At 37.6% G+C, this 18545-nt stretch overlaps 1 protein-coding gene across 1 annotated transcript in view; it reads right to left on the bottom strand.

The window, feature by feature from the left end:
• LOC126173395 (G-patch domain and KOW motifs-containing protein) overlaps positions 1-15848 on the bottom strand; it is a 28174-nt gene extending 12326 nt beyond the window's left edge. Inside the window, exons 1-2 of the mRNA XM_049920953.1 lie at positions 15119-15848; positions 14864-15033 (exon numbers count right to left, since the gene is read on the bottom strand). Of these exons, the coding sequence (XP_049776910.1) occupies positions 14864-15033; positions 15119-15261 (313 nt within the window). The 5' untranslated portion in view covers positions 15262-15848. The remainder of the gene's footprint in view (positions 1-14863; positions 15034-15118) is intronic.
• Positions 15849-18545: the final 2697 nt, after the last annotated feature.

The following is an 18545-nucleotide window of genomic DNA, read 5'->3' as shown; positions in this document are numbered from 1 at the left end:
AATGTGGTGCTACAGAAGAATGCTGAAGATAAAATGGGTAGATCACGTAACTAATGAGGAGGTATTGAATAGGATTGGGGAGAAGAGAAGTTTGTGGCACAACTTGACTAGAAGAAGGGATCGGTTGGTAGGACATGTTCTGAGGCATCAAGGGATCACAAATTTAGCATTGGAGGGCAGCGTGGAGGGTAAAAATCGTAGAGGGAGACCAAGAGATCAATACACTAAGCAGATTCAGAAGGATGTAGCTTGCAGTAGGTACTGGGAGATGAAGAAGCTTGCACAGGATAGAGTAGCATGGAGAGCTGCATCAAACCAGTCTCAGGACTGAAGACCACAACAACAACATCAGTAATGGAGTTCAGCATATGTCATTATTGCTGCATTATAATGTGTGGCATGGCAATGACTTTGTGGGGTTTTTAGAATGAGACAGTCTTTGTGCAAAGTTGTTGGAATAAGTTTTTGAGCAGTAAGGTGATATTTTGTTTAAATTGATGTAACTACATCATTTCAGTAATTAGAGTGCTACCTTAATGTTCTTACAGGCATAAGGAATGCAATTATAATATGGCATTGCGTTAAAGCAAGATCACAAGTATTCATCCCAGCAACAACAGAGGAAATCTAAGACAAGTAGCATTACAAATCATTCTACATATGATAAGTAGATTTTGAAATTCAGTGAGATTCAAAAGATAAAATGATTTGCTGTTTCTCAGAAATTTAAAATTGCAATGGAATTTTGTAAATGAAAAATTAATTTTTACCACACTTTGTCTTGTCTCACATCAAACTAACTGTTCAGTTCTACATTTTATTGTTTTGTTAACAATTTCTCCTAGAAACAAGAATTTTTTGGCATGTTGTTTGATGACCAAGAGCTACGGAGGTCACCAAAAAGGCTAAAGTCAAGATCAGGGCTAGCAGTATTCACAGTGGTGCTTATGTTTTGCTCGTAGGTTGGCAACACGTCAGTTCTCGTGGTCAATGGGAAGCTTCTTTAACAGAACCAATGACAGGCAAATAGACAGGCAATGTGTTTCTAGCACCAAAATTGAAACCACTGTTTTGTTTGCTGTTTTGAGTGGAATTAATAAGTTTTGAGAGAAACATTTTGTGATTATGGCAGCAAGTGCTATAAAGTGGACTGATTTAAGCAATTTAGTTCTGCAAAGCCATGTCGTATGTTGGTGCATGTTTCATGAATTAATTGGAGAGTCACACAAATGTATCAAATGTTGTGGTTAAATGACTAGGGAATCAACCCGTGCGAGCACACTAAGTGGACAATGTTTTTTTAAATTAAATCATGGGAGAAGGTAAGTGGATCAATGTTTATTAATAATAGAGTCACATGTTTGTTACATTAATAAACATTTATCCACCAACCTTCTCCCATGATTTAATTAAAAAACATTGATTCACTTACTTTGTGTGCTCGTGCAGACTGATTGTGCAGCAACACAGAGCAGAGAAATATTTCACTGCTTTTTTAAATATCATGGCTTGCGAAGCTGCCCTTGGTTTGCAGATACTAGCACAGTCTAAATAGCTGCGACTCAAGCAAGGAGCAATTTATAATCCTAGTTTACAGCAATGTTTCACCTTTACTTCTGATTGTATTACTTCAAAACACATTGTCTGCCTGTTGCTCTCTCATTGGCTGCATAATACAAAACAACATTCCCACACAAAACACATTAAATATGCCACTGGCCCTATTCTTGACCTTTACCATCCAAAGATCATAGAACTGTTTGCAAACAAGTAAAGCTTAGATGCCGCATCAATGTGACAGATGCCCTGAAGAAATGCACTTGAATCACGCGTTACTGAACTGTACAAGGACACTGATCCTGAAGAAACTGTGGAGTACATACAGTGGATTCAAACAGATCATGCATCACTTGAAACTAAGCAACTGATGGTAGAATATTTCATCACAGAGATGGAATCAAAAATCTCTGACCTCACCATTCAATACTTTGTTTCAAAGAATCAAACATAATATCTCAAAACTATGAAGCAAAATTTTAAGCTTGGTGAAATCATTGCAACGCTTGAGTTTGCAGAGAATCACTCTTTCATTTCCAGGATGCTGTCCAAAGTTTTCAATGGGAATATGGTCAAACTACTGTGCATCCCATTGTTGTCCATTTTATCAAAAATGAGCACATACAACACAAAAGATTTTGCATAATTAGTGACAGCCTAAGACATACAGCCCATATAGTGTAAAGTGCAGTGTGCTAGCTTGTGAGCAGAGGTGCGGGCCAGATGCTTTTGCATTCTGGATTGACGGCCATAGGCTCGTACAGCAGCCAGCATGAGTGTGATTTTTAGGTGGTTTCCCAGGCTCATTTAGGTAATTATTGATCTGGTACCCAAATTCCATCCCAGAGAACACAATATGCAAGCAGTTAACATACTGTATAATAATACTTGGAACAAATGATTCGCAGACAGATAGTGCACACTACTTCACCCTTAGGTTACCCGGATGACTGTGGTGTCAAGAATGGCATATGGCCATAAAGTTAAATAACAACATATAATTTGCGAAATGTTGAAAAAGTGGATTGCATTCTACACTGGATGAATGCCAGGGGAAAAATAAAAAGAAGATGAAGAAAAGTGGTACTCTACGATATGGCACAAGTGCAGTTCATGTCATTATGACAAAAATTGTGTGTTTCAGTATATCCATTGTGGATTATGAACTGCGACTATGGTTTAAATTTGTGATTTACTTAGTAATAAATATGCAACCATTTGATTTTTTAAAATTTTTTGATATGATTTATTCAACCATAAAGACATTTTCAAGCCACTGTAGGCTCATCATCAGATGGGGGTGTTACAAGAACATTATGCTGAGGCTTACAAGAACATTATGCCGTGGACTAAGTGTAGCTATATGTAGTGCTGATGCTGCTGGTGGAATTGACAGAAATTTAGTAATTGGTGACGAAACTAAAAGTTTCTATGTTTTAGGCATTTACAATGTGCTGCCTTGTGGCATCCATATCAAAACTCTTCCTATAATGTACACCATTCAGCTATGTGCGCAAATATCACAGTATTTAGCTGCACTTGGTTTTACTTGATTCACAGAAACTAAACACAGGATGCTTTTACACAGAATATGGACACAACAGATATTACACTTTACCACATTGTGGTGTTTGGCATGAGATACATTGTATTATAGTACAGATATTATATTTCAGTAAATTCTAATGGCTGCAGGAGTGTTTTTATATTGGCAACATAATTTTAATGTACATTAACAGTTATATCTATATATTTGTGCACATAGCTTAATAATGTACATAATAGGAAGTGCTTTGATACAGATACAACAAGGCGGTGCACCACAAGTACCTAAAATATAAGAAACAAACAGTTTTGTAAACGGTTTGTCACTGATTACTAAATTTCCATCATTTACACCAGCAGTGTCAGCACTGCAGCTAGCTACACTTGGTCCACAGCATAGTCATTTTGTAAAACCTCCACCTGACGATGATCTGCAGTGCCTCAAAAACATGTTTATGTTTCAATAAAATGTATCAAAGAATTAAAAAAGCGAATGGTTGCATATTTATTACCAGATAAATCACCAGTTGTGTGTTTATTGGAACTACAAGTGACAAACGTGCAGAAAATAATACAATTCAGCAATTGGTCCACAGCGCAGCACCAAACTTTCAAGACTTTCATCAACCAGTGCTACTGCCTCAATGACTTTAGTGTACATGCTGAGTGAAACTTTTTTGCAACAAGTCCAGGAAAGTCTGCAAGTTATGGAATTGTGGCCACTCGAAAGAGATTGGCTGTGCAAACTAGCCTACAATGCCTAAAGGAATACCAAATTCTCACATTTTTGTGTTTACACACAAACTGTGAGAAAAACTTGAATTCATTTTTGCTGAAAATGTCAAAATGGAATTAGCCAGAGCTTCTCAGGAAGAAAGTTATATATATATATATATATATATATATATATATATATATATAAGATATTAAAAAAATTAAGATAATATTAATATAAAATTCAAGATCATTTATTTAAAAAAAAAAAATCTCACGGGATAGATAAGGATAGAAAATCTACCTTAACTGATAAGAAATTAACCTAACCTAACAAGGAAATTGATTTTAAAGTAACACGGGCTGTATATATATATATATATATATGAAACGAAAGATGATGAGACTTACCAAACAAAAGCGCTGGCAGACACAAGCAGACATTTGTAAAGGCAAAGAGTATATGCGGATGGATACGTGTGTGTGTGCGAGTGTATACCTGTCCTTTTTTCCCCCTAAGGTAAGTCTTTCCGCTCCCGGGATTGGAATGACTCCTTACCCTCTCCCTTAAAACCCAAATCCTTTTGTCTTTCCCTCTCCTTCCCTCTTTCCTGACGAGGCAACCGTTGGTTGCGAAAGCTAGAATTTTGTGTGTATGTTTGTGTTTGTTTGTGTGTCTATCGACCTGCCAGCGCTTTTGTTTGGTAAGTCTCATCATCTTCCTTTTTAGATATATTTTTCCCACGTGGAATGTTTCCCTCTATTATATATATATATATATTTTCAAGAGTTGCCAGAACAAGAGAATACTGCCAGTTTATTCCAAATAAATTGAAAACAAAGTGGAAAGGTTGCCACTGGTTTTCTCGTTATTTATTACCAAAATAGCAGAACCAACTGATGATTCCCCAGAATTTGTTGTTTCAAAACCGTAACTATGGCAATGTCTTTGAAATCTCAGGAGAATGGTGCACATAGATTTCATACATCCTTATTGTCCTTAGAGACTGTTTCACTCACTGCTTGAAAAATATACACGCCACATCTCTGATTAGCACACACTCACAAGTCTACCTGTGGCACCTACAACAACAGTGGGTCAGCAATACTGTTCCCCAAAAACACTTGTTACTAAAATTAAAGCAAAATTAACATCAACACAGTACTAACGCTGTTTTCTGATGTGTCAGTAAGTCAGCTTGAGAGCCACAAACATATCAAAAGATGAAGCTTGAGAAACTCTGCTAATTTGTCCAAAGGCTTGGGAACTATTTAAGAAACACACTCCCAGGCTTGAAAATCTTTATTTAAGCAAACCATTGTGAGGCTTGGGAGAATGGGAAAGGTCCTCCACTTGTCACTGAACATGCCTGGCTATTGGGTGTGACCCTGTGATATTGATGCCAGTGTTTTACAAACCAACAGTGACAAAAAATCACCATGGACCAACACAAGCTGTTAATTATACCATGATTGACCACTGCTTTTAAAAATCCTTTGTTATCTGATCCTTTAAGGCAGGGTCGGCCAAACGCTGCACAGTGTGCAGACGTGCAGAAGTGCTGCACATGTGTGCACATGTGCGACATTTGTTATTACACATGAGTCCTAAATGAATGGCGGCGGCTCCACATCCCTGTTTTGTGGTACAAGCAAGAGTGCAACATACCCAGTCTCGTTTACCCCTGGTGACCGTAAACTTAACAGAGAAGTACTGAGAAACAGCAGGTACTGTGAAAAAGCAAAGGATGGGAGATCTATACTCTCAGTCGTTTAAAAATGACTGGGAACTGCAATTCTTTTTTGTAGCCATTGGCGAAAACTCACAGTGTTTGCTGTGCGCTGAATAATAGGTGGCCAGCGTAAGTTTTCAATTGAAAGACACTACAATACATATCATAAAGACGAGTGTAGTGTACTCAACAGTGAAGAACACCAAGCAAAATTAAATGTCCTTAAGAAAATGGATGAGACACATCAACTCGATTTTACTGTACGTCAAAATAACTGATACTTCTTGAACCTTAAATGTTCAAATGTGTGTGAAATCTTATGGGATTTAACTGCTAAGGTCATCAGTCCCTAAGCTTACACACTACTTAACCTAAATTATCCTAAGGACAAACACACACACCCATGCCTGAGGGAGGACTCGAACCTCCGCCGGACCAGCCGCGCAGTCCATGACTGCACTGCCTGAGACCACTCAGCTAATCCTGCGCGGCACTTGAACTCTTAGTTTCTTGTGTTACATTTATGTCTATTTTACTGTACGCTGCACAATGTACTGTTTTCAATTTTCCACAATGACAACCACACTAAATTTTCACTGCAAGCAAGTTTTAAAATCGCATTAAGAATTGTACAATCTGGGAAACCCTTTTCCGAAGGGGAGTTTGTGAAAGGGTGTCTGACTGATGTTGCAGAACTTCTGTGTCCCACGAACATTAGCAGGTTTCAAGAAATTAGTCCATCCAAACAAACAGTGACAAGACATATCAGTGCTATGGCCGGTGATGTGCACATGCAGCTAATAAATAAGGCTAAAGACTTTGTTGCTTTCTCTGTTGCGCTCGATGAAGCAACAGATCTTACAGATACAGCCCAGGTTGTGATATACATACGAGGTGTCAATAACGCACTTTGTGTAGCAGAGGACGTTTTGGACTTAGTACCTTTGAAAGGGACTACTACAGGTGCGTACTTACTCCAAGCTGTCGAGCAAGCGATTGATGGTGTCAGTATGGACTAGAATCGGTTAATCTCAGTGACCACAGATGGAGCACCATCAATGCAAGGCCATCAGAGAGGACTCATAGCATGGATGCGCAAAAAGCTAGGGCGCACAGACGAGACGTTGTATGGAATTCACTGCATTCTGCATCGAGAGGCGCTTTGTGCAAAATCAGTAACATTAGAAAACGCCATGCAAATTTTTGTGCATACTGTAAACTATCTGAAGACATATGGGCTTACACATCACCAGTTTCGACAGTTCTTGGAGGAATTAGGAGCAGAGTACGGCGACATACCTTACTGTACCGAAGTACGCTGGCTCAGTCGAGGTAAAATGCTGAAAATATTTTTTGATTTACGTTTGGTAATAGTAACATTCTTACATGAGAAGGGAAAAAGTGAACCTATGTTGGAAGACACTTGGATATCAGGCCTTGCATTTCTCGTGGACATTACATCTCGCATGAAAAGCTTGAATGTCAGTTTGCAAGGTGAAAATAATTTAATTTCTGTCATGTTGGAAAAAGTAAATGTCTTTGAAAGGAAGCTTGCACTTTGGGAGAGCCAGCTTTTGACAGAAAACACTGCACATTTCCCGACTCTTGGACTGGTCACATTTCCCGACTCTTGGACTGGTCACATTTCCCGACTCTTGGACTGGTCCATGAAAGTGCTAGATTTAAAAAATACGTGTCAATAATTGTAAAAATTACGGAACAATTTCGAGCACAATTTGCAGATGTTACGAGTTTGTCTCCTGTCATTCACCTCTTTGCTCGACCGTTCTCGTCGTCAGTTGAAGATGCTCCGAATGATCTACAGATGGAACTGATCGACCTACAGTGCAGTACAAGACTGAAGGACAAGTTCTTTGCAGTGTGAAGTACAAAAGAATTCTACAAAATTTTTCACAACAAGAATTTCCACGCCTGCACCAAGAAGCCGCAAGAGTTATGTCCATGTTTGGGTCGACATATGTTTGTGAAAGATTTTTCTCGGTGATGAAAATGAATAAATCAAGGTTTCAATCAAGCATAAGTGATGAAAATCTTTGCAACTGCTTGCGTTTGTCAATGAGCCGTGCTTTTGAGCCCGATATTAACCATATCAATTCTTATGACCAGTTATAAAAGTGTTTGGATTTATTCGTTTCATAATTAAAAATTATTGTTTACTAACTGTGCATTATTGCCTCATTCTGCTCCATGTTACATTATTATCAGGAAAATTGATCATTAAACCGATTGTTCCAATGTATACTTACATTTAGGTTTTTTTTTTTTTTTTTAATGTGTGAACGGCTACGCTCAGCTGAAGTCGATAAAACATAACATTCAACTAATTGTCAGTTATTATGCAGATTCCAGATGGAACTGATGAAAGATATAGCAATAATGGTATTTAAATAACAGGTGATCATCGAGATATCTGTGGTTATCATTTTGTTCAGAGGTCAGTGAGACAGTGTGGCTGTAACTGAGGGCACTGAGAATTAGATATAGGAAACTTTGCATTAGTTTAATGTTATTTGAAATCATGAATAAGGTTCACTGGAAGTCACTAAGTGCTCTCTTTCTTAAATACTAGATCAAAAACATTGCACATATTTACGTGCCATCAGTCAAGCTGGCTTAATAAAAACCCATGGTTGTTAACTGCATTACTTGTCTTACTGGGTTAAATTGTTAACATAAAACTAGACGTTTCAATGAGTAGACTGTGACAGTATTTTAAATGTTTAATACGTGAAATACCTTCCCATGGTTGGCTTGCAAGCTGTGGAAAGAGCACTGGAATGAGCCAGTACAGAGTATCCCAACAAGTGGATAAAGCGACATCTGTGGGTAGAAACATGCACTACATGAACACTGACGGCTGCGGCATGCACACTGTGACCCGGAAGTTGCACATGTGCAGGAGCACCGCACCCGTGCAGAATTTCTGGCTGGCCCTGCTTTAAGGTGTAGGCCTAATTATACACCCTTAAGGAAAAATAGCGTTTGTGGAAATTTGATATTTTGTTGAGAAGAATATGTTCTTTCATGTGATAGTTAATGCAAGTAGTATCTTAAGACCCTTTTGAGATACACGAGTTAAAAGTGAGTTTGAATTTGACCAAGCACACAATAACCCACAATATGCTCTTTCTGGTTGGCACTTTCTTCTGCTGACCCCTTTTGTAAATAAAACATGGTAGAGACATCAAATAAGTTGCAAAGACTCGAGGCAATACAGCCAAATTTACAATTCTGCATTGTCCTGCTGTCACTGTGGAAATTACAGTGAAAAGACCATAAGAGTTGTTCACAGTACACGCAGAGAATTGAAAATTGTGGGTAAATTTACTCTGTAGTAAATTAGAGGATCTTTCTAGATCCAACCAGAAATGAAATGTGTATAAGCAAACTATTCCATTATATTATACAGCAGAAGATACCTGTTTCTGCATTCATTTCACATTTACACAAGGGTTACAAAGAGCATGGACAAAAAAGCCTGATGGTTTGTATAATATTCCAGCTCATAATTTCTTGGTCTTTCTGCATGGGATGCACTTGAAAAAATTTCTTCAGCAGTACATGCTATTTCATTTGTACACAATAAAGTACAGGTTTCTCTTGTGACCTGTATATGTTATCTTCTCTGTCGGTACATATTGATCTTCATTTTCCCCTCTTAGTTCATAAAATACTATTTCTTTTTCAGTTCCTAGCCACCTTATCTAACAGTTTTTTTTTTTTTTTCACCTTTTAGTTTCTTGACTTCTTGTTTGGTATCAGACATTTTGACCAAATGAGTCATCTCAACTTGGCAACTGTGGTGTAATGCCTTCACCTACCACCATAAAGACTCCTCTTGACAACTGGACATCACTTCCATCCTCTCAGTTCCCTGTCGCCCCCCCCCCCCCCACCCCCTCCTCTCTCTCTCTCTCTCTCTGTTTGTGAGCTTTGCCTCTCTCTGTTTGTTTGTTTCTTTGTTATGTTTGCATTCTGTATTTCTCAAACCATGAACTGATGTGAGAAAGGACCACCATATACAACAAATGTGGGAATACTAGGCTAAAGTCAAAGTCCAGATGGAAGGAAATGTAATAGCAGAGTTGAAAGAGTGTCACCCACAGATGGTTGAGACGGCAAGAAGAATATCTTTTAAATCAGCATTTTTAAAGTTTATTTTATATATTTTGTTAGCAATACCAGATAATCAATAAGATCTATACATTTTACATTTAAACTTATTCCCTTGTCAAACGAGTTCAGAGTCCATCTCCCACTGCTTGCATCTGTGATCTCACTATTTTCACCAGGTAACTTAAGACAACTTTGGTGTCAAACAGTCTCTCATGCACATAATACCACAGTGGTGGGGACAGTCTGATAAGTTCATTATTGGACACTAGGAACAAGGTTCTGTAGCCGAAGGCAGATGAGTTTAGAAACTACATAGAGAGGTAATCAAGAATGTATTTTCGAAAAGCACTGCTAGGACTTGTAAACACAATGTAAAAATCCATAAAATGGGAGATGTAGGAAAAATAGGTGCCTGAAGCCAATACATGAAGGAAGGAATTGAAACTCATTCTGTTAGCACAACAAAGACTACTGGTATTAGTTGTTTTTGCAGCCTAAAATTCAGATGCAAACAAAATTTGTGTGCAGGTAACAAAAGATGAGCAGCACTGTAATAGCAGCAAGAATACAGTCACATGCATGTGCTAAATTCTGTGAATGTACAAAAATATACAGACAAAAGACCTGCGCAATAAATTAGAGAACTCAAACCCTCACAAGTTCTACACTATAATAAACTAGGAACTATAGCCCCAAAGGATGTAGTCTATAATGCTCACACACTGTATAATGGAATTAAAAGAGAATGTTATCCGATAAGACCTTTGTATAAGAAAATACTGAAAGGCTAATAAAGATTCTTATTCTTACTTTATTTTCATAAAAAGCTACAGTACAATTTATTATGCTTACTACTGTTGCTTGTTGTGGAAGAATATGGGTTTCTGTGTTGTAGCTCCTCTTCCTGTTCTGTGAATCATTATCATACTATGAACCACAAAGGTTTTCCTATAAACTTTTTTTCAGTTACTTCTGTCTGGTGTTCCACCATTTTAGTTAAACTCCATATTTCTGCACCATACGTTAGGACTGGCTGGATAACTGTGCTATATAGCTTCATTCAAGTTTTTCTTGGCAGTAGCTGTGGTGCTAGAAGTTTTTGTATCGAGTAGTAGGCTCATTGGCATTTTGCAGTCTCATTTTTACTTTTCTGTTTGTCTCTGATTTTGTTAATCTATGACAGCATCTAGAAATTTGAACTATTCAACATATTCAAATTTATGTTTGCCAATTATTAAATGTGACTGATTGTTTCATGCATATCTACAACTTTGAACTATCAAGTATTTTCTTTTTTGGTCGTCGTCTACTTTTAGGTCAAGTTTGGATGCTTCTTCTACAATCTCCACAAGCCACTGCCTAGCCTCTATTACAATTTTTCCAATGAGCTCAATATCATGTGCATATGGTAAAACCTTAACTTTATTTCTTTGGAGGATCACAGCAGGTGTTAATTTGATTTTCATGACAACTTGATCCAAGGCTACATAAAAGAGGTAAGTGAAAAGAGATTCCGGTTGTCTTACTCCAGTTCTATTTTTAAAATGATCAGATTTTGTCCCATTTTGCTAAACACTGTTTTGGTTATCATAAGCTTTCATAAAATTGATGAACAAGTAATGTATTTTTTGTTTACGTTCCAATACATTTTCATTTATTGTCCTGACTGCAAATATATTGTCAATAGCTGATCTACTTCTGCAAAAACAATTTTAATAAATATCAATTATAGTTTCTGTCTATGGTTTCAAGCAGTTTAGCAATAAACGAGATAGAATCTTACAGACTGCATCAAGTAGTGAACAATAATATACAAATAACAAAATATTCTAGATACCCACAGACTCTGGGCATGACAAGTGCTACCACTCACAAGAAATTAGGTAACATAAGGATTGTTGTAACTCTTACTAGGGCCAATAATGTTTATTCACCAAAAATCAACTCTGCAACAACAACACAAAATTGTCTATTAATCCGCAAAACTAAAAGAAATAGCTCTTGGTGAAATATTTATCTGAGCCACGATAGAAATTATATGAGATGGTTTCAGATTAGTTGAATATACTCTTTAGCAGATTAACATGCATTTCATAATCACAGCTCCATAAAGATAAACAGTTTTGGAAACCACGTCAGACAACAGCAATTGAGGAAGAGAGCTTCAGAGGGTGGCCTTACATTTGACCACTACAAAAGCATATATGACCACCATACAATATCGGCCATGTTCCCATCACAGGTGCCCTCAACAGATATGTGACATGACACATACTGATACATCTGTATCCCACGTTGGCAAATCCAGTGGGGTTACTAGAAGGACAATGAAAAGAATTTTTTCCGCTACATATAATATGAAGCCAGAACACTGCTAAACCCATTTAAGGGGGCAGTGGATAATGGCAGGGGATGAAGAGCGCACCAAGTAAGACGGAAGGACAACATAAACAAAGACACTGAAGAGAAATAGTGAATGGATAGCACAGTCATGGGCAGAAAAGTGTGGCAGGAACCTGTACACAGCAAGTATATGACTGACTACATTGAAGTAGGGTGAAGTGGGGTAAGTGTAACCATGGAGTTAGTGTAACGACGGCTTATGGTGCCTTAAAAAACTGTATTTTTACCTCTGATCTATCACACATATTAATTTACTCCTTTCTTTGTTATATTTAACCATAAGTTGTCAAATCTGACATAAATTGGTAATTAATTTTTGGACTTGAATTGACATCTACATTTTCACTCTGCGAGTGAGTGACACGCTCAGAATTTGATAGTCTGTCATTCTTGCAGTTTTAAAGATAACTGCACAATTTTCTGGTTACAAACTAACTTTTGCATGAAAATTTCAAATATGAGATTCATTTTACTCTACTGATAAAGCTCTTGATATGCCAGGCATGGTTACACTTACCCCAACGTTTTCCTATGTGGGGTAAGTGTAACCAACAAGCTGGGGCAAGTGTAACCGGGGGGGGGGGGGGGGGGGGGGGGGGGGGGGAGGTTACACTTCATTTGCCCCAAACAAACTTACCGGAACAGATTTATTTATTTAAGCTGTATTAAGCTGTAACCTTGTTTTTGCTATCACACTAGATCAACTAAACTGGCCTTCCTGTACATATGGAGTTTGTGTGAGATATATTTTATTTTTTATTTAAGTCTACTATATTTTTAAACCACGTTTCCTTTTATAAAATATGACACAGTTCGACAGTGTAGTCCCACTGGTAAAACAAAGAAGGAAAGAATTGCACCAGGAGCTGAAGTTATCACTTTTCAAGATGCCATCTATAAAGAAAAAGATTTCAAAGGAAACAAGAATAATAAGGAGAAAGCAAAATGAAAGAGCATTATCGACATATAAAAGGGCTTGGTAATGAAAAGTAAATCTTCCAAACAAAGTGCTGTTACTTTATCTGAAATGGCATTTCGGAATGTTGTAGAAAAAAATCCCTGATTGCTCATGTGGGTAACAAGAAATATGAAGAAAATGGGACCATAATAACACTGGACGATCTCAGGAAAGAAATGATAAACTGTGAAGAAGAGAAAGAGGCAAACTTTTTTGAAGTCAAAGATAAAATTACAGTTGGAAACTATGTTCTGGTAGCTTTCGCAACAAAATGTAAGAAGGTTCATTTTATTGGCCATGTTACCAAAATTAGTGATTTAGGAGATGCAGAAGTGATTTTCCTCAGATGCAAAAATAAGACAAAGCATGGCACCACATTCTACTGGCCTGATAGAAGAGATGAGACGGAAGTTCCATCCTCTGACGTCATTCCAGTGCTGCCTGAGCCTACTTTGAGTCGCAGGGGAGACCTGACATTTGGTGTTACATTTTATTCATACAAGATTCAGTGACTAAATAACAGTTAGGGCCTAAGTGTGAATATAATAAGTTGAATTAGGGCAGTTTAGTGTTAAACACAAATTGCCAACAACTTGAGTTCAATTACCATGAAAAATAATAGAAAGTGAACTTGTAAAGTGAATTTTTCTTTTCTCTTGATTCTAGATATTTTATTATTTTTGTTAAATTGCCTACTAAAGAAAAAATATTACTTTTGTAGAATTTAAACTAATAAATTACTGGCCTAAAACAAAAATAAATCATCTATGAAGCATTCTGTTTTAGTGTTTTACAGTTTAGGCTAACACTTATTTTTTAGTTTAGCTAACATTTTCTGTGTATTTCATAATATACAAAGAGGCGTGTGCAAAAAAGTTCATATCTTGAGTAAAATTTAAGATATTTTAATAATTTAAAAATCCTCAAGTTCAGTAAAAATTGGGTAATCAAGTCACTTACCCCAAGTCTCTTTTACAATGCTCTGTATGGGTACAACAATGCGGGGTTACACTTGCCCCGAACCGTGGGGCAAGTGTAACCTCACAACACAAAATTTTGAAAACAATTAATTGACCATATAATTTATTTTTTCAAAAACAAAATGTAGATTGTTTAAAAGTCAATAAGTTAAACTTTAAGCATGAAAAATTTCAAAATCATATCTTCAATAACAAGTTGGCAATTTGGTGTCAAAGTTGAACTATGCCAAAATGTGGTTACACTTACCCCACTTCACCCTACAGTAAAAGTTACTATGACCCTCCCTTCCAGGTGTTTTTCATAATCAATATTTTGGTAATATATAAAATTTGTGTGAAAATAGTTAGCAGGGAATTTTATAGTTTGTGGTACAACATTTCTGAAAAGCATATCAAGCACAGATGCAATGATGGCAATGAGGTGAGTTACATTTAAAATTAGCAATGGTTGAATCAGTCACAAAGCAGGTTTCACATGAAGTCATACTGATATATATTATATTTTGAGCAAATATTGATGACAACAAATCGATGCCTGAGGCTATGCAACATTTGATTATTTTGCGTTCTTACTGTCATATAAATAAACTGATCATGTATGATATTCACATTAAGAAAGACATGAGGTTATGGCAACCTTTAAGTTTATTAGAGGAGACCAATGACACATGTACACTTATTCAAATTCCCTATTCAATACAACAATAGTGGGAACAGTACAGAATTGTGATTTTTGACACACCATGCCATGTACAGAGTTGTAACTAAAAAGCATTCTATGGTATGTAATTCCTTCAGCTAAGAAAAGACGGGTGAAGCAAGCTGCTGATACAAACCTTCTAAAATCTCCCTTGCCGCTATACCTTCCAATGAGTCATCGACGGGCACCTTCTCACTTTCTTCTTGTTTTGGGAATAACCGGATGGTGTTTTTTCGAAGTGGAATGACTTTCACTTCATTTTTATCGTTTTCTACATCATCGACGTCACTTGACTTCCCTGTACCACTAAAACATACTGAGTTTTAAAAATATGTACAGAAGATCAACCCGTAATTGTAAGTTTCTAAACTAGCGAAGAAAGGACAATTACCTTTTCACTTTGATCGTTTTACTTTCTAAACAGTCAATATACTCTACTTTGTCTTCGGATTTCTGAAACTTCGGTTTGCTCAGCGCTGACGGTTTTTGAAGTTTTGAAAATCCGAAAGATATTTTCTTAGCTGCGCCATCCATGTTGATTGTAGTGTTAATTCTACACACAGTGCGATGGTCAAAGTGGTGTATTGCAAACTATCACACTGCTTGTCTATGGAGTCCTCGTGAACACTTAAATATCAATTACTCATGGTGAGAGATGAAAGCAATACTGGACATAAGGTTGTTATTTACTAGCAAATTAACGATGAGCATCAGGTGTTAACTGTAGGGACACGCACTATCTTCTCAAATCCCTACGTGTCAACATACACAAGACGAACAAAGGCTCTAACGCGTATAGTTAGTTAGAAGTAAATACCTGTACTGCTATTTAACTTCCACTGATATTAGTAATATTTAGTTGAAACTTCACGATGGTTGTCGCCCAAACGAATGTGTTTAACACTGTCATCGGCTTAAGAATGATGGGACAAAATACCTGTCAATAATGATTCATTTACGCAAATCAGCATAATCACAAAACAAGCAACACTGTTTCTCCTCATTTTTTTCTAACAACACACACGTCCTGTAACTCGTGTTTACCTTTTTGTTTGTTTATACTTTATAACTCAAAGATGCACTCACTACTCGTAGGAGCATTTTTATTCAAAGAGTTTAGAATCAAGGTTAGAACCACAGTCTAACATAAACAGTCGCGGCACTTCGCCTCGATTTTGTTGCCTACAGCGCCAGCAGCGCCCCAAGCGGCTGGTAGGTTCAACTGTGAGTTCGGCGCGATCGTGAAAGCGAATAGTGATTGATTATTTTGATTTATACAATGGTTTTTACCATCGGGAGCGTTTGTAGCGCAATAAATTGCAGCAACAACAGGAAGAAGACACCACAGCTGTCTCTTTGTAGGTTTCCTAAGGATCCTGAGAGGTATATACCATCATATTACTAACCTGTATCGTCAGGATTCACTTGCAAACTATATGTGTATAAATGATGAATGTATCGTTTTAGGAGCAGAAAATGGCTTGTTAATAGCAGACGCGAAGACCTTATGAAGAAAGACCCAGTTTACCTGTGTAATAATATTAGGTTTTGTCCGCTACATTTCGAAGAAAACCAGTTCATGAACGCAGACAATAACAAACTCGTGTGGAATGCAGTACCCACACTGACATCCTAAATAAGCCACCTCAACTGACGATGAAGAGGAAACTCCCACAAAGATTCGACAGTCAATCTAAAGCTGTAAAACAGTCGTATGACACAGAAGCAGCCAGTTCAGCTCTCCATGTATCAGTGCCAGATTCGTGCGAATCGTCACCACAGACGTGCTTTGACGATAAAGTGGTTAGATTAAGTGCAGCTGTTCATGTCTTACAAAAGCGTATGAAGTGTCAGAATGTGCAGATCGAGCGAAACTATTATGGGACAAGGAAAGTGCCTACAGACATTGTTTGAAAATTATTCAAATATTTGGTTTTTCGTGAAATGTAATGGAATCAGCTCATTATAATGTTTTAAGCATATTTCTGCCACTATTTGGCAGTTGCTTTCCCCACTTTGAATAGTATAAAGATTAAGGTACTAACAGGCAACAATGACACACACAGTAGGCGTCCGCCGCTCGTGGTCTCGCGGTAGCGTTCTCGCTTCCCGAGCGCAGGGTCCCGGGTTCGATTCCCGGCGGGGTCAGGGATTTTCACCTGCCTCGAGATGACTGGGTGTTTGTGTTGTCTCATCATTTCATCATCATCCAGGAAAGTGGCGAAATTGGACTGAGCAAAGGTTGGGAAATTGTACGGGCGCTGCTAACCACGCAGTTGAGCGCCCCACAAACCAAACAAACATCACACACAGTAGGCCTACAGAACGATAAACGACCTGTCGATCGCTTTTGCATGTAGAGGTACATGTCTGTGCTTCTTATATGTGAATCTGTGTGTTTATATTCTTTTGATATCAACGTGGTAAACTGCAATTCTGTCCAATGTCACAAGTGTTTCTTCACGAATGTGTTGTAGCTTGCCACTCTATTCATGGTTTTTGTCCATACTTGCGCTTATTTTAGAATCATTAATAGAAACATATATGCCTTCCGATACTAAACAAACTCTTGGAGGCAAGAAAATAACTCGAATAATTCGGAAATTATGTAGGAAATGGATGTAAACAAACATTATGGTTGCAACGCGTCTGATGTTCACCTTACCTGCCGCTTGGAGCGCTAGTGTCGCTCCACCTGTCAAACGGCAACAACTTTTACAGCAGTGAGTGTCGCGACTGTTATGTTAAACTGTGGTTAGAACATGGATATTCAATCAAGCGCCGTTTCCTTTACATGGAACTTATTTGTTACTTCGCTCCATTACAGCCTCTTTGGCTGCTCGGCGTATGTGTAGCTCTCCGTTCACACATCTGAGCCAACAGTGGCGAATATTTACAGGATAGGGCCTACACATTGGAGCCAACATTCAGTTCAATAAGTATAGGGCCAACTTCAAAATGTCTCACACACAGATCGCGGCCAGAGCATGTGCGGTTTTGAGCGCACATTTTGTCAATATAAAAAAAAGAAGGAAACCACGTGAAAGAAGATGGTGTGCTATATCACTTCACACATACCTGTCATAATGAAATCAGTAAGTGTGAAGTGATGCATAAGTTGTCAGTTACCACAATAAAAATTTTACAAGCTTAATTTTATTTATAATTATAGTTTCAGGCATGACAAATGTGAATTATTAGGCCATTTGATGGATGAACCCTCAGGGAAATTTGGTAACTTTAGTCGCTTGTCAACGACAGATTTCGAACTACTACTTCAAATTATTGAACCCAAAATCAAAAAAGTTACGTTTTTCAGGGAAGCTGTACGTGCTAAAGTTCGTTTGACACCGGCACTTCGATTTCTTGCTACACGAGACAGCTTCAAAACCCTGGATTTCCTGCTAAAAATATCCACTCAAGTGATGTCACTGATAGTGCTTGAAGTTTTCAAAGCAGTGTGTGAGGCCTTGAAAAACACTGTTAGTGTAATGACTACTTCTAAAATTACAACCAGTAATAGTGTGTGTCAAACGCATCTCACGTTTGGAAAGCCTACATATCCATTTCACCAATAATGTCTTAAGTTTCCAAGGTCAGTGTTTCAAACACCATAAAATTTCACCACACAATTTAAGGAAAATGTAAAGTATAGTCTGTAGGTATGTGAAAAACATTTATTCACTGGATAAAAGACACTTTATTGCAAACCAAATTAAAAAGAAAAAGAAAAATCATTGACTGGTGTTGCACAATAATAATACTCTTTCTACTATGTCTTTGGGGGCAGTTACCCTCTGTTTCTTTCCCAGCCCAGA

Source organism: Schistocerca cancellata, chromosome 1 (assembly GCF_023864275.1).
Source record: "Schistocerca cancellata isolate TAMUIC-IGC-003103 chromosome 1, iqSchCanc2.1, whole genome shotgun sequence".
NCBI lineage: Eukaryota > Metazoa > Arthropoda > Insecta > Orthoptera > Acrididae > Schistocerca > Schistocerca cancellata.
The sequence above is the reverse complement of the archived record's forward strand: the minus strand, read 5'-3'. Positions and strand labels throughout refer to the sequence as shown.